Raw genomic sequence first — 22,622 nt, forward strand, 5'->3', positions numbered from 1 at the left:
CTCAAAAAAAAAAAAAAAAAAAAAAAAAAAAGCATTATCTATTCTATACAAACTCACAAAATTAGCAGTAAGTAATATTTACTTTCCATCTCATTCTATGAGGCCAGTATCACACTGATCTCAAAACCAGACAAAGACATTACAAAAAAGAAAGCTACAGACCAATACCCTATGAACGTAGATGCAAAAATACTAAAAAAATTTTGGCAAATTAACTTTAACAACATAAAACAAGTGTACTACATTATGGGATAAACACAATGGAAGTGAGTTTAACCAGGAATGAAAGGTTGGTTTAATATTTGATAATCAATGTTTGATAATCAAGGTAGCTCAGCATATTAACAAGTGTGTGTGTGTGTGTGTATATATATATATATATATATTCATTATAATAGACTTGAAAAACATTTGATAAAAATCCAACATTAATTCCCGATTAAAAATTATCTGCAAGCTAGAAATAAACAGAATTTCTCACCCTGACTAAAGGCATCTACAAAAAAATCTGCGGCCAACATCATACTTAAAGGTGAAAGACAATGATTTTCCTCTAAAATTGGGAGCAAGTAAAGAATGGCTGTTCTTTCCATTCTGATTCAAAATTGCACTGGAGGGTTTATCTATTATTCCACTCTGTATGTCTGCATGTACACATTGTTTTGCACCCACTTATGAATAGGACATGTGATACGGACTTTCTGTGCCTGGCTTCTTTCACTTAAGATGATGATCTCCAGCTGTATCCATGTTGCTATAAAAGACATGATTTTACTCCTTTCTATGGGTAAATAGTATTCAATGGTGTATATATACCACATTTTATCTAACCATTCATCTGTTGATTCCCTATCTTTGCTATTGTAAATTGTATTTGGACCACATTTCAAGTACTTAATTAGTGGCCACATGCAGCAAGTGACTACCGTATTGGACAGCGTAGCTCTAACCCACTGTATGACCTTGGGTAAGACTCTCAAACTGTCACAGCTTCGCTCTCCATCTATGAAATGGGGATGGCAACAGTACCTCCCTAAAAGGGTAAAAAGACTGAGTAACTGTGTGTTAAGCACTTCATGCCTCCTCATCGGTGCTTCCCCCGGGGGCTGGAATGAGAAACCAATCTTAGTGTCAGATGACACAGCACAATAAGACCCATGTCCTTGGGTCAGAAAAGTTCATGCTGGCAATCTCTCCAGGGTCAGAAAAGTACGGCTTCCACCGCTTAACAATCAGGACTGTTTGTCCACTCCTCCTTGGTCAAATAAACTTCTGGGATCAGAGTTCTGGATCCAGCAAAGATTTTGCTTAACATTGCAAGAAAGATGTGGCTTCATGGTCAAAAGTCAGGCATAGGATGAGACAGGCAGACAGGGACACATTCACTGTCAAAGTTTGCAAATAGGGACTGACCCTGCCAGAGGCTATGTGAGTGCAGGCTTACAGTAAAGATAGAGATAGAGACGTATGGGAGTCCAGCAGACATCAATCAAACTGGACCCATTTTCTGCACACCTGGAGCTCAAGAGCCTCCATGGGAAAAACAGAGACACAAAGTTAGAGAGAGACAGAGCCAGAGAAACTTCCTGCACTGTGAAGATCGTCAGAGGCAGGGCAGAAACTCCTTCACTAGTTAGAATGATCAGAAACCAAGAGGCCCTGACTGCTGCACCTGCCAGGTCTCACTTTCTGTCTCCCTCCAACCGACCACCTTTTCCTCTGAGACTCACCAGTTCTGTGACTCTTGCCCCTCCTCGTTTTTCCTGCCACTTCCACCTATGGCTGTGACAGAAGGGGAAGATGAAGGAGGGAACACTGGACATAGACCCTGAGCATCTGCAGGCTTCCAAAGAGAGAGGCTAGGAGACACACCAACACACAAGCACAAACACAACACGCCAGCACACACAGATACATGCAACTGGTTTACATATTGCTAGGTTACAGTTTGCTGTGCTGCAGAGGCAGTGGGCCAGATTGGATTGAATTGAACGTTTCCTTCTTTTGGTCAGCTTCTCAATTTTTTAGTTTTTATTTATTTATTCATTTTTTTGAGATGGAGTTCCACTCTGTCGCCCAGGCTGGAGTGCGATGGTGCAATCTCGGCTCACTGCAACCTCTGACACCTGGGTTTAAGCAGTTCTCTTGCCTCAGCCCCCTGAGTAGCTGGGATTACAGACAACTGCCAAAACGCCCAGCTAATTTTTGTGTGTGTGAGTATTTTTAGTAGAGACGGGGTATCTCCGTGTTGGCCAGGCTGGTCTCAAACTCCTGACCTCAGGTGATCCATTCGCCTTGGCCTCCCAAAGTGCTGGGATTGCAGGTGTAAGTCGGGCGCAGCCCAATTTTCTTTTTTGAGATGGAGTCTTGGTCTTTCGCCAAGGTTGGAGTGCGGTGGCACAATTTCAGCTCATTGCAGCTTTTGCCTCCCAGGTTCAAGTGATTCTTCTGTCTCAGCCTCCTGAGTAGCTAGGATTACAGGTGCCCGCTACCATGCCCAGCTAATTTTTGTATTTTTAGTAGAGACGGGGTTTTGCCATGTTGGCCGGGCTAGTCTTGAACTCCTGACCTCAAGTGGTCTGCCCTCCTCGGCTTCTCATAGTGCTGGGATTACAGGCATGAGCTATCACACCCAGCCAGCCTCTCCGTTTTGAACATACGCTACCATCACCTCCACAACACACAAATGTAAATGCACTTTCATAAATGAAACTGTATACATACAAGGAAGCTCCCATATATGCAAGGACATACACAGAAGCACCCCCAGATTCAACCACAGAAACACACATGAGCACATTTGCATAAATACAAACACCCCTTTATGAAAATCACAGAAGCACATACATGGATGGAAACAGGCATGGGCAAATGCATGCAAGCACAAACAGACAAAGCTAAGTCAAAAAGTGCATGCTCACCCATGTTTACAAAAATACCCATGCACATACCCATACAGCCGCACATTTACATGCTCAAGTGGACTTTGGTATCTTTGCCACTGTATCCCTGCCAACATCTAAAGAGTGGATAAAGGGATAGGGATCAGGTCGCTGGGTTGCCCAAGCAGGAAGTCTGGGTTTCCTAACACCTTTTTGTAAGCTAAGCTAATGCCTCTGCACAATGATGAGAAAGGAGGCGGGGAATGGATGAAGTTTCATAACTGGGTGGAGAGGCAGGTTCAAGATAAAAGGCCCAGTTGGAGGCTGCAGCGGGGTACAGGGCAGTCAGACCAGGACCATGGAGCTCAGCGTCTTCCTCTTCCTGGCACTCCTCACAGGCCTTTTGCTTCTCCTGGTCCAGCGTCACCCTAAGGCCCATGGCCGCCTCCCACCAGGCCCCCGCCCTCTGCCCCTTTTCGGGAACCTTCTGCAGATGGATAGAAGAGGCCTACTCAAATCCTTTCTGAAAGTAAGACACAGATGAATGGGATCTGAGGGTGGACTGCTTCTCGCCTCGGTACTTGGGGATCCTTCACCAGACAGAGTGAGGCAGCCTTCCAGAGTCAGGGGTGGCACAGGGACGGCTGGTGAATATGGAGTGGGGTGACGCATGGTGGGTGGTATTATTAGGAGAAAAACATCAGTCAAATTTAGTGGGGTGTATTTGAGCAAAGAAATGACTCAAGAATTGGACAGCACCCTAAATCAATAAAAAGGGACCCCACGGCAATATGGGCAAGCAGTATTTACAGACAGAAAAAGAAAGTGACAGCCAGCCTGAATGGCCACAGCTCACAGCTTGGATACAGCCTGAGCAGTTTGCAGCCTGTGGTGGATTGACAGCTAAGCTGCTCTGATTGGCCACCACTTGGCTACTTGTCACAAGAGGCCTCCTTTGGGTCAGGTACAGTGGCTCATGCCTGTAATCCCAGCACTTTGGGAGGCCGAGGCGGTGGATCATCTGAGGTCAGCAGTTCAAGACGAGTCTGCCCAACATGGCAAAACCCTATCTTTACTAAAAATCCAAAAATTAGCTGGGCCTGGTGGCCCTTGCCTGTAATCCCAGCTACCCAGGAGACTGAGGCAGAAGAATCACTTGAATCCAGGATGCCGTGGCACAATCATGGCTCACTGCAGCCTTGACCTCCCAAGGCTCAGGTGATCCTCCTGCCTCAGCCCCCAAGTAGCTGGAACTACGGGTGCATGCCATCACGCCCAGCTAATTTTTGTATTTGTTTTGTAGTGACAGGGTTTTGCCATGTTGCCCAGGCTGGTCTCAAACTTCTGGGCTCAAGCAGTCCACCTGCCTTGGCCTCCCAAAGTGCTAGGATTACAGGTGGGAGCCACTGCACCCGGCCAAGACTTGAGAAAATACAACACATCAGGGAGATGATTATGATGGCAATCAGGAGGGTAACACAAATAAACCGAAGTCTGCACCATACCAAACTAATCAAAATCAAATCATTTAAAGTTCAGGCAACGAAGACAGTTAAATAGTATTAGAGTCCAATTGGTCATAGACTTTGTTCAGGGTATGATGGTGATTAAGGACCAGAACTTGCTATAAAACAACCTGATTTAAAGAGACATTCATTTTTGTAGTTGGCCTGGTAACATATGTCATAGTATCCTGGAGACCCTCTAGAAGAAACATTCAGAGTGGAAAACCTTGGGACAGCCAGGCTTGCTGTATTAGTCTGTTCTCACATCGTTGTAAAGAAATACCCAAGACGGGGTAATTTATAAAGAAAAGAGGTTTAACCGACACAGTTCCACATGGTCAGGGAAGGCCCACGAAACTTACAATCATGGTGGAAGGTGAAGGAGAAGCAAGTACCTTCTTCACAAGGTGGCTGGAGAGAGAGAGAGGACAGAGGGAAGAGCCTCTTATAAAACCATCAGATCTCGTGAGAACTCACTCACTATCACGAGACCAGCATGGGAGAAACTGCCCCCAGGATCCAATTACCTCCTACCAGCTCCTTCCCTCCACACGTGGGGATTACAATTCAAGATAATATTTGGGTGGGGACACAGAGACAAATCATATCACTTGCCATCACCATTCAAGCGATTTTCCTGCCTCAGCCTCCTGAGTAGCTGGGATCACAGGTGTGTGCCACCATGCCTGGCTAATTTTTGTATTTTTAATGGAGACGGGGTTTCACCATGTTGGTCAGGCTGGTCTCGAACTCCACTGCACTCCAGCCTGGGGGGCAGAGCTAGACTCTGTCTCAAGAAACAAAACAAAACAAAAGAAACAAAGAGTCCAATCCAATTCACACACACACACACACACACACACACACACACACACAGAGAGAGAGAGAGAGAGAGAGAGAGAGAGAGAGAGAGAGAGACCGACCGACCAGAGAAATAGAAAGAAACAAAGGCAAAGCCGGGCGCGGTGGCCCAAGCCTGTAATCCCAGCACTTTGGGAGGCTGAGGTGGGTGGATCACGAGGTCAAGAGATCGAGACCATCCTGGTCAACATGGTGAAACCCCGTCTCTACTAAAAATACAAAAAATTAGCTGGGCATGGTGCCACATGCCTGTAATCCCAGCTACTCAGGAGGCTGAGGCAGGAGAATTGCCTGAACCCAGGAGGCGGAGGTTGCGGTGAGCCGAGATCGTGCCATTGCACTCCAGCCTGGGTAACAAGAGCGAAACTCCGTCTCAAAAAAAAAAAAAAAAAAGAAAAGAAAAAGAAAAAGAAACAAAGGCAAAAAGAAACTAAGGCAGAGAAAATTAGAGAGACAGACAAGGCTCAGGAGAAGATCTGCAGAGGAATGACAGAAGACAGGTAAGTGAGACCCAGAGACAGAGGCTGCCCCAGCCTGATGTTCTTGACCACCCTCCCTCCAGGTAGAGTTGCATTACGTAGATGCAGGTGTCAAGTGCCTGTTATTTTCTTTTCAATGTTTTTCACATATCACAACAGTATCATGCTATCATGTGAATCAATGGACTTAGTTTTCTTATTAATAGTAACACAGCTGGGAATTATCTGTGTTGTCACGAGAATTTTCCAGGTGTCATTTACAGTTACCTGTGGACAAGGTGAGGTGCTTCCTTCATCTTAGAAGTAGGGAACAGTGATGCTCAGCCTGGGGAAAGCACTTGTCCAGCGGCACACAGCTGGGAAGAGAGCAAAAAAAGAAAGCTTCTGTGAATATTCTCATTTTTTGGTGAAAAAAATGAACTCTTTGGTTGAGATACCAGGGAGAACTGGCCAGACTCAGGGTAAGGGTGGAGGTGATATTCAAAACATTTAATCAAACATCTCTACTGTTTAGGGCACCAGCCAATCAGAGCAGACCCTGGCTGGGCCACCAGTTAACCTAAGCTTGTCCAACCTGCCTTATTTTGTTGTTGATGTTCTGATTTGTTTTGTTTCGTCCTAGGTTTTTAGCAGCCTGAAGCCATGGTTTTTTAGTTTTGTCTCTAGTGATACACAGAAAAGACGGATGGGGAAGGGGCTTTACTGGCCCAATCAGAAACAGAAACTAAGAACCCATGACTGTATTCTCTCCCCTGGACACCATTAACTGTTAATCCTTAGTTGCTGGGTCCTGGGAAGGAGAAAGGGCAGCGTTGGGAGGAGGTGGATGTTGGGGACGGGCTAATTACCAATCTGCTATGTAAGTGTTTTGATAGTTTTACGACTGAGGCCTATGCCGACTAACAGCAACCCCGGGTGTGGATGTGATTGGCAGTTCCGAGAGAAATACGGGGATGTCTTCACCGTACACCTGGGACCGAGGCCCGTGGTCATGCTGTGTGGAGTGGATGCCATACGGGAGGCCCTGGTGGATCAGGCTGAAGTCTTCTCTGGCCGGGGCAAAATCGCCATCGTGGACCCAGTCTTCCAGGGATACGGTGAGGGCCTCAGAGACTCTGGGAGAGGGCGGGTGAGGGGTTCATCAGGGAAGGGATGATACGGGGGGAAGAAGGACTCAGAGCCTTCTTCCAACTTCCTCTGCAACCCACACCTCACCTCCCCCACACCCCAGGCGTGGTCTTTGCCAGTGGGGACCGCTGGAAGGTGCTTCGGCGATTCTCTCTGACCACCATGAGGGACTTCGGGATGGGAAAGCGGAGTGTGGAGGAGCGGATTCAGGAGGAGGCTCAGTGTCTGGTGCAAGAGCTTCAGAAATCCAAGGGTGAGTCCTTGGGGATGCATAGGAAAGAAGACAACGAAACACTGAGAGATGCAGGTGCATGCGAATAGAAAGACAGAGAGGTATACGTGGGCAGAGACAGAGATGAAACAGACAGAGGGATAGGGACAGAGAGGGAGAGAGGGGAATAGAGAGGGACGGGGGGCGGGTAGGAGAGAAACACAGAGAGTCAGGGAAAGAGAGAGATGCCAAGTGTATAGTCTCCAAGAATAACTCAAAGAGGCTGGATGCCATGGCTCTCGCCTGTAATCCCAGTGCTTTGGGAAGTTCAGATGGGAGGATTGCTTGAGGCCAAGAGTTGGAAAACAGCCTGGGAAACATAATGAGATCCTGTCTCTACAAAAAATAGAAAATAAATGAGCCCAGTATGGTGGCGTGAGCCTGGGGTCCCAGTTACCCAGGACGCTAAGGTGGGGCTACAGGATCACTTGAGCTGGGAAGTTTGAGGCTGCAGTGAGCTGTAATTGTGCCACTGCACTTCAGCCTGGACAACAGAGCAAGATCCTGTCAAAAACAAACAAACAAACAAGCAGACCAGGTGCAGTGGCTCATGCGTGTAATCCTAGCACTTTGGGAGGCTGAGGTGGGCAGATCACTAGGTCAGGAGTTCGAGACCACGCCTGACCAGCAAAACCCTGTCTCTACTAAAAATACAAAAATTAGCTGGGCATGGTGGCATGTGCCTGTAGTTCCAGCTCCTCAGGAGGCTGAGACAAGAGAATTGCTTGAACCTGGGAAATGGAGGTTGCAATGGGCTTAGATGGCGGCACTACACTCCAGCCTGGGTGACAGAGCAAGACTCTATGAGAAAGGAAGGAAGGAAGGAAGGGAAGGAGGGAGGAAGAAAGAAGGGAAGGAAGGTAGGAAGGGAAAAAGAAAAGAGAGAAATAAACACACACCCCCACACACAGAGAGGGGGAGAGAGAGAGAGAGAAACCAGAGAGAGAGAAAGAAGCAAAGGCAAAGAGAAATTGAGGGGGAGAAAATTGAGACAGACAAGGCTCAGGAAAAGGTCTGCAGAGGAATGAGAGAAGGCAGGCAAGTGAGACCCAGAGACAGAGGCTGCACCAGCCTGATGTTCTTGGGTGCTCACAGACCACCCTCCCTCCAGCCAGGGCCATGGCTGAGCCTGGCATGCACAGGTATCATTAACAACTGAGGAACAATTCCCAGAAGACTGGAGAACCCTAGCTGTGGAGAGAAGAGACAAAGAGAGAAGAATAGTTAGGGGTAGAAAAAGGTTTTTGATTTGTTTTGAATTAGAGACGGGGTCTCTACTGCCCAGGCTGGCATGCAGCAGCGCCATCATAGCTCACTGCAGCCTCAGACTCCTGGGCCCAAGTGATCCTCCCATTTCAGCCTTCTGGACGCCTTCAGCTGGGACCACAGGAATGTGACACCATGTCTGGCTACATTTTACATTTTTTATAGAGACAGGGTCTCCTTATGTTGCCAGCACTGGTCTTGAATTCCTGATCCTTTTGCCTCAAGCTCCCAACGTGCTGAGATCAGAAGCATGAGCCACTGTGCCCATTAGAGGCTTTTTTTTTTTTTTTTTTTTTTTTTGTCTGAGACGGAGTTTCACTCAGTTGCTCAGTTGCCCAGGCTGGAGTGCAATGGCACCATCTCTGCTCACTGCAACCTCCGCCTCTTGGGTTCAAGCAACTCTCCTGCCTCAGCCTCCCAAGTAGCTGGGATTACAGGCTCCCACCACCATGCCTGCCTAATTTTTTGTATTTTTAGTAGAGACGGAGTTTCACCATGTTGGCCAGGCTGGTCTCAAACTCCTGACCTCAGGCAATCCACCCACCTCAGCTTCCCAAAGTGCTGGGATGACAGGTGTGAGCCACTGTGCCCAGCAGAGCTTTTTAATTTGTATAAGCAATTGATTGAACACCTACTCTACCCAGCCCCTACCCCTGCGACTTAACTGTATTCACTCATAGAGTCCAAGGTAGGGCCTGAGAGGAGGTGCAGAGTGAGAATCAGCTGCATGGACTCTATAGCCGAGTTGCCTGGGTCTAAATCCTGGCTTCAGTAATGAGTAGCTGCGCAACCTCAGCCAAATTACTCAACCTCTCTGTCTGCCTATCTATAAAACGGAGCTAATAATCGAATCGCAGCTGCTTCACAATGCTGTAGTGAGCTCAGTGAAATTCTAAGTGCTGGTACATAATGCATGCTTGTGAGTCTTCTCTGTTCCGGTTATTCTTATGTTTATCATGACTGAGTGATGGCAGACAGTCCCATGGAGACAGGTGACGGCCAGATGTTCCCCAGGCCCTTCAATCTGTGTCCCTGACCCGCTGCTGCTTCCTAGGAGCCCTTGTGGACCCCACCTTCTTCTTCCATTCCATCACCGCCAACATCATCTGCTCCATCGTCTTTGGAAAACGCTTTGACTACCAAGACAGAGAGTTCCTGAAACTGCTGCACTTGTTCTACCAGTCTTTTTCACTTGTCAGCTCTTTATTCAGCCAGGTCAGAGAGAGGGAGAGGGAGGGTGGGGGCGAGGCGAACATCCGGGGCACACGATAAAAGGATGACCTGTCTTGGGGGCCCCGAAATGCAGCTTATAGCTGGAAGACAGGCAGAGGCCACGTGGAGAGGCAGGGGCATGGAGACCTGGAGGAAGGGGAGATGGTGAGACAGGGATAGAGACACTGACGGAGGGAATGGGCGTGATAGGGAGGCAGACATGGAGTCAGAGACTGTGAGAAGGAAGTTGAGCAAAAACTAGACAAAGAAGGGCAGAGATAAAGGGATCCTGAGAGATAGAGCTGATGAGAATGAGTGTGAAAGACAGAGGCAGAGAGAGAGAGAGAGAGAGAGAATGCATAAGGCATTGGGCTTGGTCTCTACTCTGCTCCTGGATGTCGTTTTGTTTTGTTTTGTTTGAGACGGAGTCTCACTCTCTCATCCAGGTTGGAGCATAGCAGTGCCATCTCGGGTCACTGCAACCTCCGTCTCCTGGGTTCAAGCGATTCACCTTCCTCAGCCTCCTCAGTCGCTGGGACTGTAGGCATGTGCCACCACACCCGCTCGGCTAATTTTTGTATTTTTAGTAGAGAGGAGGTGTGGCCATGTTGGCCAGGCTGGTCTTGAACTCCTAACCTCAAGTGATCTGCCCGCAGTATCTTGCTCTGTCACCCAGGCTGGAGTGCAGTGGCGCTATCTCAGCTCAGTGCAACCTCTGCCTCCCAGGTTCAAGCGATTCTTGTGCCTCAGACTCCCAAGTAGCTGGGATTACAGGCGAGCGCCACCACGCCCGGCTAATTTTTTTGTATTTTTAGTAGAGATGGGGTTTCACCATGTCGGCCAGGCTGGTCAACATAGTCACAGTTCTTAAGCAGGGGTGTATGTGGGATTGCCACAGATACGGATTTGCAGGACCCTACTTTCCGGATGATCTGATCTGGAAAGTCTGGGATGGGGCCCAAGGTGAGTACTTGTAACCAGCCTGACCAGTAATAATTCTAATGTTCTCCGCCCACTGAGAACCACAGAGAAAGGCCAGGCGCGGTGGCTCACGCCTGTAATCCCAGCACTTTGGGAGGGCGAGGCAGGTGGATCACGAGGTCAAGAGATCGAGACCATCCTGGTCAACATGGTGAAACCCCGTCTCTACTAAAAATACAAAAAATTAGCTGGGCACGGTGGCGTGTGCCTGTAATCCCAGCTACTCAGGAGGCTGAGAGGCAGGAGAATTGCCTGAACCCAGGAGGCGGAGGTTGCGGTGAGCTGAGATCGCGCCATTGCACTCCAGCCTGGGTAACAAGAGCGAAACTCCGTCTCGGAAAAAAAAAAAAAAAAAGAGAACCACAGAGAAAAGTCTGGAAGGAGACCCACCAGACAGTTAACAATGGTTTTCTCTAGAAGGAGAGATTAAGAAGGAATTTTACATCTCACTATATATGTTTGCATTTTTGCAATTATTTGCAGTAAATCAGGCATTTCATTCTCCATCAAAGTAAAAGAGATATACTCCGAAATACATAGTCCTGAGGTGTGAGCAGGCTTATCCTGTGTAAGAATCATTTTCTCAGTGTCTGACACAGCAAGGGGGATGAGGAGAGGAGGGAAGAGGGAGAGAGAGCAGCGGACTGAGGTAGACAGTGAGTGGCACAGAAAGAAAGAGAGACAGAGAGAAGAGGGGCAGGGAGACGCGACGGAAGAAAGACAGGATGAGGGAGGAAGCCGCAAAGAGGTACACGTGAGTCTAACAGATCGAAGGAGACAGAGTCGGTGAATGAAGGGGGTGAGACGGAGGGGAGCGGGGAAGGGGGCCTCCTACAGAGATATGGGGGTCCAGGAGGGGCCCTTTCCCTGTGACCTGCTAGCTCAGCCCTAGGCAGACCTCACCACCCCTTCTTTCTTGCAGCTGTTCGAGCTCTTCTCTGATTTCTTGAAATACTTTCCTGGGGCGCACAGGCAAATCTATAAAAACCTGCAGGAAATCAGTGCTTTCATTGGCCGCAGTGTGGAGAAGCACCGTGAAGCCCTGGACCCCAGCGCCCCCCAGGACCTCATTGACACCTACCTGCTCCACATGGAAAAGGTGGGGTCTGGGAGAGGGAAAAGGGAGGGGAAGAAAGGGGAGGGAGGGCAAGAAGGAGAGGTGAGAAGACGGAGAGGAAAGGGGTAGAGAAGGGGAAGGGGGAGAGGGAAGAAGAACCACTAGGGAGGGTAGGATAGGGAAAGGGAGGAGACGCAGAAGGAAAGAAAGATGAGGTGTAAGAAAAGAAAGTAGGGAGGAGAAACTAAGACGGAGAGAGAGAGAGAAGACAGGCTGAGGAAGGAATTTAGGGCAAGAGACAAACATACAGCAACAGGAGAAAAGACTCACAGAGGCAGAAAGACACTGGGAGCCAAAAAGAGAGAAACACGTCAAAGAGATGTGGAGAGAGCTGGAAACAGAGCCAGGCAGAGTCAAGAGAGGCTGAGCGAGACGAGAGAGAGGCACGCGGCTGGACGCGTAGACAGAAAAAAGCAAACTGGGCCAGACAGTGTCAGAGACCTTTAGGCAGACGGAGGGCAGCCAGGGAGACTGGCGTGTACGCAGCAAGGCGCCAGCCTCCGCTGACCCTCCCCTTCCCTCCCTACTGTGGATGCAGGAGAAATCCAACCCACACAGTGAATTCAACCACAAGAATCTCATCCTCAACACGCTCTCGCTCTTCTTTGCTGGCACGGAGACCACCAGCACCACCCTCCGCTACGGCTTCCTGCTCATGCTCAAATACCCTCATGTCGCAGGTGGGCCAGGAACAGCCAATCAGGGGCATCTTCTGACCCCATTCTGAGCTGTAGAAATGGGGCTGTGGGTACCACCTGGATGAGAGAGGGGATGCTGGCTTCCTATTCCGGGAGCACTGCAGGCTTTGGACTAGTTCCGAACCAAGCCAGTTCTGCTGGTGGATGCATGGACGCATGAAGAATCTGTCCATGGGTTCTCCCACTGATTTCTTCCATCACTTATGGAATTTCTGTTCTAATAGTTTTTTAATTGTACGAATTTAGGAGGTACATATGCAGTTTTGTAACATGCATAGGTTTCATAGTGGTCAAGTTAGGGCTGTTAGGATATTTATCACCTGTAGTACATACGTTGTACCCATTAAGTCATTTCTCATCATTTACCCCATCTGCTCCTTCACTCTCTGAGTCTCCACTCTATCCTTCCTCTCTCTACGTTCATGTGTACACATTTTGTAGCCCTCGCATATGAATGAGAACATGCGATATTTGACTTTCTGTGCCATCACTTAAAAATTGATTCATTCATCCGCGTATCTTTTCATCGATTCATTCTTTAATTCATTGGTTCACCTGTGTACTCACTGATTCTTTCGTTTATAATTCATCCAAGGGCATATACTATCATTCATTTATTTGGATGACTTGATCCACAATTGATCCTTTGAAACAGTGACAAATAGATGGAGTATTTGTCATTGATTCATTGACTCATCCATCCTTCTATGAACCAGATTTCACCCTTATCCTTCCATCAGTCAGTCTTTCAGTCCCCCCTAATCCATTGATGCATTCCTTCATTTATTACAATAATTCACTCATTTATTCAACTCTGATTTATCATTCAATCCAGCCATTTCTTTATTTACTCATACTTCACAAATTTACTTATTCACCTGTTCTTCCATAAATCTAACCATTCATGTGATTATTCATTAATTGGGTTCATTGATTTCCTTGTCTATGAACCATTCATTAGTGATTAATTAATCAATCCATCTACTAATGGATAAGTAAATATATACATCCATTTATTGGTTTGTTCATTTATTCATCAGTCTTTCCACCCATGAATTGATCTATTGATTGACTGATTGATGTATTTATTTATCTATCCAGTCGTTCATGGATTCATTTATTATTCTATTACACTGTTATATTCCTGAGGACCATGTATAGTGACTCACCTAAAATATACACACTGTAAATATTTATTCATTTTCTACTAATCTCAGGGAGTTTTGAGAGGTTTGTAGCCTGGAGTTCTCAATCTGAAATTCCATGTAAAATTGTGATGTGTGTGTGCATGTGTGTGTGTGTGCATGCATGTGTGTGTGTGCCTGTGCATGTGTGAAATGGATCCATAATAGTCATTAGATTTCGAGCCATGAGAATTCTCATTGCTTCTCCTCTCCTCCCTTCACTCCATGCTGATTACTTTGAGGGATATCAAGGATCTAACCCTTTACTATAGGTTTGTCATTGGTCAATAGAAAGTAGCAGGCATTACATCCCTGATGTAACGTCTCTCTTTTTAAAAAAAATTTTCTTTTTTTTTTTAAGACAGAGTCTTGCTCTGTTACCCAGACTGAAGTGCAGTGGCACAATCTTGGCTCACGGCAACCTCCGCCTCCTGGGTTCAAGCGAGTCTCCTGCCTCAGCCTTCTGAGTAGCTGGGACTACAGGCATGCCCCACCACACCTGGCTGCATTTTTGTATTTTTAGTAGAGTTGGGAATTCACCATGTTGACCAGGCCAGTCTCAAACTCTTGACCTCAAGCAATCTGCTCTCCTCAGCCTCCCAAAGTGCTTGGATTACAGGCATGAACCACCACACCCGGCCTGAAATATCTCTTTTTTTTTTTTTTTTGAGACGGAGTTTCGCTCTTGTTACCCAGGCTGGAGTGCAATGGCGTGATCATGGCTCACCACAACCTCCGCCTCCTGGGTTCAGGCAATTCTCCTGCCTCAGCCTCCTGAGTAGCTGGGATTACAGGCACGTGCCACCGTGCCCAGCTAATTTTTTGTATTTTTAGTAGAGACGGGGTTTCACCATGTTGACCAGGATGGTCTCAATCTCTTGACCTCGTGATCCACCCGCCTCAGCCTCCCAAAGTGCTGGGATTACAGGCTTGAGCCACCACGCCCGGCCTGAAATATCTCTTTAAATTGGGGTTCATTTGTTTTCTTTTCTGCACAGAGAGAGTCTACAAGGAGATTGAACAGGTGATTGGCCCACATCGCCCTCCAGCATTAGATGACCGAGCCAAAATGCCGTACACAGACGCAGTCATCCATGAGATTCAGAGAATAGCCGACCTTCTCCCCATCGGTTTGCCCCACATGGTCACCCGAAACACGAGCTTCCGAGGGTACACCATCCCCAAGGTAAGACTGGCTGGACCCCCACATCTCTCCTGTGTCGTCATTCTGGATTCTCTTAATCCCCAAACTCGATCTTTTGTTGGTTTCTCCATTGAGTCCCTTTGTTTCTTTTTTTTTCTTTCTTTCTTTTTTTTTTTGTGGTGTGTGTGTGTGGAGGGTGGGCAGGGAATGGGACTATCTTTTGATCTTGTGACACTCCCTCAGGGCACGGAAGTATTTCCCATCCTGAGCGCTGCTCTCCACGACCCACACTACTTTGAAAAACCAGACACGTTCAATCCTGACCACTTTCTGGATGCCAGTGGGGCACTGAAGAAGAACGAAGCTTTTATTCCCTTCTCCTTAGGTAAGTGGGACCCACAGTTTCTTTCCCAGACACCAGAGGGCAGGTCCTATCCTCAACTTGAGAAAAACAATGATTGTTTCTTATTTATTGAGCACTTAATATATTCCAATTGCTTCACCTGCCTCATCCCATTCCATCTTCACTACAACCCTGGAAGGGGGCTTTAGAAAGGAGATTACATTCCCAAAGGCGCATCTTGGCAAGCAGGACTTTGGGCAAATATTTTAACGTCGCTAAACCTCAGTGAATTTACTTTCTACCGAGAACCAGCTCAGTCGGGAGACCCCACCACCCAGGCGGGCTGAAGGTACTAAGAGGTGGACACCCAGATAGTACAACAGAGTGGATCTATCTGGGGACCAACAGCCTGAGAGCCTGCAGGGCTGACAGCTCTCCAGACCAAAGGCACCGAGCAGAGATTCATCCACGCATTTATTTGCTCTTTGACAAGTGATTCTTATTAATACACAGGTGTTCTACGTATACACATAACTCAGGAATATACCAGGTAGGCAGCTGTTATCCACCTACCACTAATAACAAACGAAAAGTAACTTCCATAAAGGAGCCATGGGGGCAGAGTAAACTTAACGTTTCTCAACAATTTTATTTAAAAAAAAAAAAAAATTGTTGAGCACTCCCCTAAGCCCAGTGCTCTACTGGGGGCTGAAGATAACACATCAAACAAATCACACAGAGACACAGTTCCTGCTCCAGGAAACTTACAGACTAGCAGGGAAGATGGGCATTCATCAAAAAAATAATACAATGATCATCTCATGAAATGAACGAATGCCTGTAACATGCTTAGAACGGCCCAACACAGCTTGCTCACAAAGGCAATTATTATCATTACACATAATTGTGATAAGTGCTCTAACGGGGGCTTGGGAGCACAAAAGAGGAAATACTAGCTAACCTTGTGGTGGGTCAGTAAGAAAAAGCTTCCCAGAGGAACTAGCTTCCAAGCTGAGATGTGCATGGGTGAGTGTCAATCAGCCACTGCAAGGAGTGTTCACAGCAAGGGCAAAGGGCAAAGGTGGAAATGGGATGGTACAGTTGAGAAGCCACAGGACGTCCAGTGAGCCTTGGGTATAGATTGCAGAAGGAAATAAGATAAAGGGCTCAGCTGGGCACAACCTTGAAGGCTGCAGGAGGAGTTTGGATTTATTATGCTCTAGCACTGGGAAGGTGGAGAAGGTCTTAACATGCTTTGACTTGTCCCAGTTACTGTTCTCCACTCTTTGGCTGGTTAAGAGAAAAACTTTCAACAAATTAAACTTCGATGAGTTTATTTGAGCAAAGAAACAATTCATGAACTGGGCAGCACGCCAAGTCTGTAAAGCAGGCGTCCCCAGACTACGGCCCGCGGGCCGCATGCGGCCCCCTGAGGCCATTTATCCGGCCCCCCGCCGCACTTCAGGAAGGGGCACCTCTTTCACTGGTGGTCAGTGAGAGGAGCACAGTATGTGGCGGCCCTCCAACGGTCTGAGGGACAGTGAACTGACCCCCTATGTAAAAAGTTTGGGGACGCCTGCTGTAAAGGTTCAGAGAGCTCCGCCAGCAACATGGTCAGGCAGTATTTACCCACAGACAAAGGAAGTGACATACTGAAACAGCCTGATTGGTTACAGCTCTGTGTTTGCCTTATCTGAGCACGTCTGGGCAGCTCGCAACCTGTGATTGGCTGGAGTGTGGCTCCTCTGTAACCTTGGCCAAGGTCACTTGCTACAAGAATATACTCTCAAGTTACTTTGCAGTTTGTTCACATATTGAGTCAGGTTCCAGTTTGTTATGTAGGGAGGCCGCTTTAGGACAAATTTAATTTAACATGCACCTTCCATGTAAGGCCCCAGAAACAAGCTCCCAGACTTGAGTTTCATCAGTGACTTCAGTGATCCTGGGTCCTGGCCCAGCCCCTGGTTTTGTGCTGTCCAGTGGCCTCCTTCCCATTTTCCTTCCCCATTTTCTTTCTTTCTTTCTTTCTTTCTTTTTTTTTATGTTTTTGAGATGGAGTCTTGCTCTGTCACCCAGGCTGCAAGGCTGGAGTGCAGTGGTGTGATCTCAGCTCACTGCAACCTCTGCCTCCCTGGCTCAAGCAATTCTCCTGCCTCAGCCTCCCAAGCAGCTGGGATTACAGGTGCCTGCCACCACACCCAGCTAACTTTTGTAGTTTTAGTAGAGACAGGGTTTCACCATCTTGGCCAGGCTGGTCTTGAACTCCTGACCTCACGATCCACCCACCTTGGCCTCCCAAAGCGCTGGGATTACAGGTGTGAGCCGCCACGCCTGGCTCCACTTTATCCTCAGTGAGAGTTGGGAACACATGGGGTGGTGGCTTGAGCGTCAATGTCTTCTCTCAATTTTGCTATCCTAAGCTTTAAGAGAGGCAGAGATGTAGGGAAATCAGGACAGAGACAGATAAGTAACAAAGATAATGAGACTGAGAAATCGAGTTAGGGACAGAGAGGGAGACACGGAGAGACAGACATGAGGAGATAGTGGCAGAAAGAGAGAAGTGGGTGAACATGAGACAATATGGGGAGAGGAAGAGAGAGACACACACACACAGACACATAAGGAGAAGCGGGGGAATAAGAGGAGAGAGAGGAGGACAAGGAAGGAGGAGGGGAGAAAGAACAAGAGAAACAGAATAAGAGACAGGAAAGGCCGGGCGCGGTGGCTCAAGCCTGTAATCCCAGCACTTTGGGAGGCCGAGGCGGGTGGATCACAAGGTCGAGAGATCGAGACCATCCTGGTCAACATGGTGAAACCCCGTCTCTACTAAAAATACAAAAAATTAGCTGGGCATGGTGGCGCATGCCTGTAATCCCAGCTACTCAGGAGGCTGAGGCAGGAGAATTGCCTGAGCCCAGGAGGCGGAGGTTGCGGTGAGCCGAGATCGCGCCACTGCACTCCAGCCTGGGTAACAAGAGTGAAACTCCATCTCAAAAAAAAAAAAAAAGAAGAAGAACAAAGAATGAATAAGACAATAAGGTGTCGGCCAGACGCGGTGGCTCAAGCCTGTAATCCCAGCACTCTGGGAAGCCGAAGTGGGTGGATCACGAGGTCAAGATATCGAGACGATCCTGGTCAACATGGTGAAACCCCGTCTCTACTAAAAATACAAAAAATTAGCTGGGCATGGTGGCGCGTGCCTGTAATCCCAGCTACTCAGGAGGCTGAGGCAGGAGAATTGCCTGAACCCAGGAGGCGGAGGTTGCAGTGAGCCGAGATCGCGCCACTGCACTCCAGCCTGGGTAACAAGAACGAAACTCTGTCTCAAAAAAAAAAAAAAAAAAAAAAAAGACAATAAGGTGTCTTTAGAGGGAGATGAAAAGAAAGAAAGAGCCAGAAAGATTGGGGGGGGGGGATCAGATTCAAACAGAGATAGGAAGTTAAGCAAATGGAAGAAAGCCAAAAACCAGGAGAAGAAAAGAAGAGAAACTGTGTCTAACAGGTATAGACAAAGACAGGGGCGGGGTTGCCAGGGGCAGAAAGAAATATAGAACCCAAACCGAAAGGGTATTGCAGCCAAAGAAATTCCAAAAGGTCCAAACAGATGGCCCCAGAGAGGGCGCGACGGGAGGGAGATAAGCATCAGGCCATCTGGAAAAAGTTAGGCCACACAAATATCGACAGAAGAACCAGCCCAGAGACCCGCCTGTTTCTAAGCTCAAGTCACCCACCTTCTGGATGTGCCAAAGGGATGTGGACCCTTTTCCAGACACCTTCACTTAGACACACTTGTCCAGCAACTTGACAGGTGTAGGGAATGCCTGAAAACCCACCCTTGACATGGCCTCTCCAAGGTTTGCCTATTAAGAAACACTGATTTGCATACTAAGAAATACTGAGGTAAACAGAAAGACCCCCTTTGTCTCTGTCTCAGGTTTTTCCAGCTTCCTTTGTTCTCGTTTTACTCCGAGTGTGTGGTTTCGAACTTCCCGGGGGTTCCCTGCTCCTCTGAGAATCAGTGGAAGTCATAGACCCTCCCCTCTCATTGCGTCAGTCCCATTCACAGCTTATATACAATTTCATTTTGTTTTCGCCCCTGAGATCTTGAAGCCTGTGGATCTCAGGCTGAGACCAGAAGACAGGCCAGAGAGAGACACACACAGGCACATGGCCAGAAACATACCCCACACATACTCCCAGAAACAAACACGAGGTGATAACCAAACCTTAAGGCTCCTTAGTAGAAGCCAAGTGCTATTCTAAGAATTTTTACAAATCTCGCCTTCAATCTCACCAGAGCCCTTTGAGATAGGCACCATTCTCCCCATATGAGAAGTGAAGAACACTAAAAATGTCACAAATATGCTCACACGCATGTAGAGGAACACACACACACACACACACACACACACACACACACGACCAACCAGAAGTGGGCCATTATGCTCTGTGGGTGGTGGTGGGGTGGAGGGTGGGTCACCAAACCCTTTGGAACATTAACAGAAGCTACAAACTCTTGCCTAGAAAAATGAACATGGTGCCAGGCGTGGTGGCTCATGCCTGTAATCCCAGTACTTTGAGAGGCCAAGGCACGTGGATCACCTGAGGTTAGGAATTCAAGACCAGCCTGGTCAACATGGTGAAACCCCATCTCTACTAAAAATACAAGAAATTAGCCAGGCGTGGTGGCAGGCTCCTGTAATCCCAGCTACTTAGGAAGCTGAGGCAGAAGAATTGTTTGAATCCCACAGGAGGTGGAGGTTGCAGTGAGCCAAGATTGTGCCACTGTGCTCCAGCCTGGGTGACAGAGAGAGACTGTCTCACAAAAGACAGAGAGAGAGAGAAAGAGAGAGAGAGAGAGAGAGAGAGAGAGAGAGAGAGAGAGAGAGACAGAGACAGAGAGAGAGACAGAGAGAGAGAGAGACAGAGAGACAAAGAGAGAGAGAGACAGAGAGAAATGAACATGGTACATCCACTCAAAGGTTTGCAGCCGGTTTCAGAGCAGCCTCTGAAAGGCCACCTGAATTGCAGGTTAAAGTCCAGTCTTTCATGCAGATCTGTTGCAATAGACATAGGTTATCTGTGCTTAGAGACATGGCAGGGCAAAGAATGTGCACCCGCCCTGTGCCCACGCTGGTGACCTTCTGTGCCCCCAGGGAAGCGCATTTGTCTTGGTGAAGGCATCGCCCGCGCGGAATTGTTCCTCTTCTTCACCACCATCCTCCAGAACTTCTCCGTGGCCAGCCCTGTGGCTCCCGAAGACATCGACCTGACACCCCAGGAGAACGGTGTGGGCAGAGTACCCCCAGCGTACCAGATCCGCTTCCTGCCCCGCTGAAGGGGCTGAGGAGAGGGGGTCAAGAGATTCCAGGATCATCCAGTGTCCCCACCTCTGTAGACAATGACAGTTCCCCCAAAACTTCTGACTCCCCCCTGCAACTTCCTGTTGCTGAGAGACCTGCTGCAAGCCAGCTTCCTTTCCCTCCATGGCACCAGTTATCTGAGGTCACACTGCAAGTGAGTAGAGGACTGAGACTATTGAAAATTATAATATACAAAATTATATATATATATAATTCCCCTGCCTCAGCCTCCCAAGAAGCTGGGATCACAGGCGTCCACCACCACACCTGGATAAACTTTGTATTTTCAGGTTGTCTTGAACTCCTGACCTCAGGTGATCCTCCCAGTTCCAAATGTTTTCATTATCTCCCCGACAAGACCCAAACCTCTCAAGCTGTCACTCCGCATTCCTCATTCTCCCTTTCATCTCAGCCCCAGCCAATCTGGTTTCTGTCCCTATGGACTCATATTTCCCTTTTTTTTTTTTTAAAGACGGGGTTTCACCATGTTGGTCAGGCTGGTCTTGAACTCCTGACCTCAGGTGATCCGCCCACCTCGGTCTCCCAGAGTGCTAGGATTACAGGCGTGAGCCACCGCACCCAGCCCTGAATATTTCCTTTTTTTTTTTTTTTTTTTTGAGACGGAGTTTCACCCTTGTTACCCAGGCTGGAGTGCAATGGCGCGATCTCGGCTCACCGCAACCTCCGCCTCCTGGGCTCAGGCAATTCTCCTGCCTCAGCCTCCCGAGTAGCTGGGATTACAGGCACGCGCCACCACGCCCAGCTAGTTTTTTTGTATTTTTAGTAGAGACGGGGTTTCACCATGTTGACCAGGATGGTCTCGATCTCTCGACCTCGTGATCCACCCGCCTCGGCCTCCCAAAGTGCTGGGATTACAGGCTTGAGCCACCGCGCCCGGCCCTGAATATTTCCTTTAAGCAGAAATGAAGGCTTGCTCTGTCTCCCAGGCTGCAGTGGAGTGGCGTGATTCTGGTTCACTGCAACCTTTGCCTTCTAGGTTCAAGCAATTCTCCTGCCCCAGCCTCCCAAGTAGCTGGGATTACATGCATGTGACACCACGCCTGGTTAATTTTCTTGTATTTTTAGTGGAGACATGTTGGCCAGGCTGGTCTTGAGCTCCTGGGCTCAGGTGATCCGCCTGCCTCAGTCTCCCAAAGTGCTGGGATTAGAGGCGTGATATGTGATCTTCTGTGCCTGGCTGCTTTCCCGTGGCAAGCTAGTTTTGAGGTCCGTGCCTGTTGTGGACCGCAGTCACACACTGCCTAGTCCTCCCTCATCCTCATCCTCAGCTGCCTCTTCCTACTACTTCCCTCTATCAAAAAGCCTCCTTGGCCCAGGTTCCCTGAGCTGTGGGATTCTGCACTGGTGCTTTGGATTCCCTGATATGTCCCTTCAAATCCCCTGATAATGAAATAAACATCTCTAAAGCGTGACCTCCCCACGTCAAGGGGTGATCTGTGCCATTTTGTGTGTGACCCTTTTATTGTCAGGTCCCTGGGGAATTTTTCTGGAAGGAATATTGGTGGGAACGCCTCCCTCACTTCAATGCCAACTCCGTGAAGGGCCAAACCATTGCCTTGCTCATCACTGTACTCTCAACACAGCATGTGGCATGCGACAGGTTTTCAAAATATTTGCTGAGGAATGAATGAATGAATGAATGAATGACTGGCTAAATCAGCCACCTCCTACCCCCCGCAGCCCACCCAAAATGGAACTAGGCCTCCTCCATGAGACTGTCTCCTCCATATCACACTTTCTTCTGAGGCCCAGAATAAATTCTTGTCCCCAAAGGGCCCAGGATGCCTCGGATTCTGCCTGCCAGTTACTCTAGACCCCTTGCGCCACAGCGCCACCTTTTGATAAAGCTCAGCACTATCTTTGCAGTGGTCTGCTCCAAATTCAGCCTCCACGCTGGGCGCAGTGGCTCATGACTGTAATCCCAGCACTTTGGGAGACCAAAGCAGGTGTATCATCAGGGGTCAGGGGTTCAAGACCAGCCTGACCAACATGGCGAAACCCTGTCTCAACTAAAAGAAAAATACAAAAATTAGCTGTGTGTGGTAGCATGAACCTGTAGTCCCTGCTACTTGGGAGGCGGAGATAGGAGAATCACTTGAACGCAGGAGGCAGAGGTTGCAGTCAGCCAAGATGGTACCACTGCACTCCAGCCTGGGTGACACAGTGA

General features: G+C 48.2%; 1 protein-coding gene across 1 annotated transcript; it reads left to right on the forward strand.

Moving 5' to 3' along the window:
• The first annotated feature begins 3,205 nt into the window (after positions 1-3,205).
• CYP2B6 (cytochrome P450 family 2 subfamily B member 6) lies at positions 3,206-21,867 on the forward strand. The gene is made up of 9 exons (XM_039467160.2): positions 3,206-3,411; positions 6,662-6,824; positions 6,959-7,108; positions 9,447-9,607; positions 11,508-11,684; positions 12,241-12,382; positions 14,583-14,770; positions 14,972-15,113; positions 20,228-21,867. Exons 1-9 carry the CDS (start codon positions 3,241-3,243, stop codon positions 20,407-20,409), a joined length of 1,476 nt encoding a protein of 491 aa, XP_039323094.1. The 5' UTR covers positions 3,206-3,240; the 3' UTR covers positions 20,410-21,867.
• Positions 21,868-22,622: the final 755 nt, after the last annotated feature.

Source organism: Saimiri boliviensis, chromosome 14 (genome assembly GCF_048565385.1).
Source record: "Saimiri boliviensis isolate mSaiBol1 chromosome 14, mSaiBol1.pri, whole genome shotgun sequence".
NCBI classification, from domain to species: Eukaryota; Metazoa; Chordata; class Mammalia; order Primates; family Cebidae; genus Saimiri; species Saimiri boliviensis.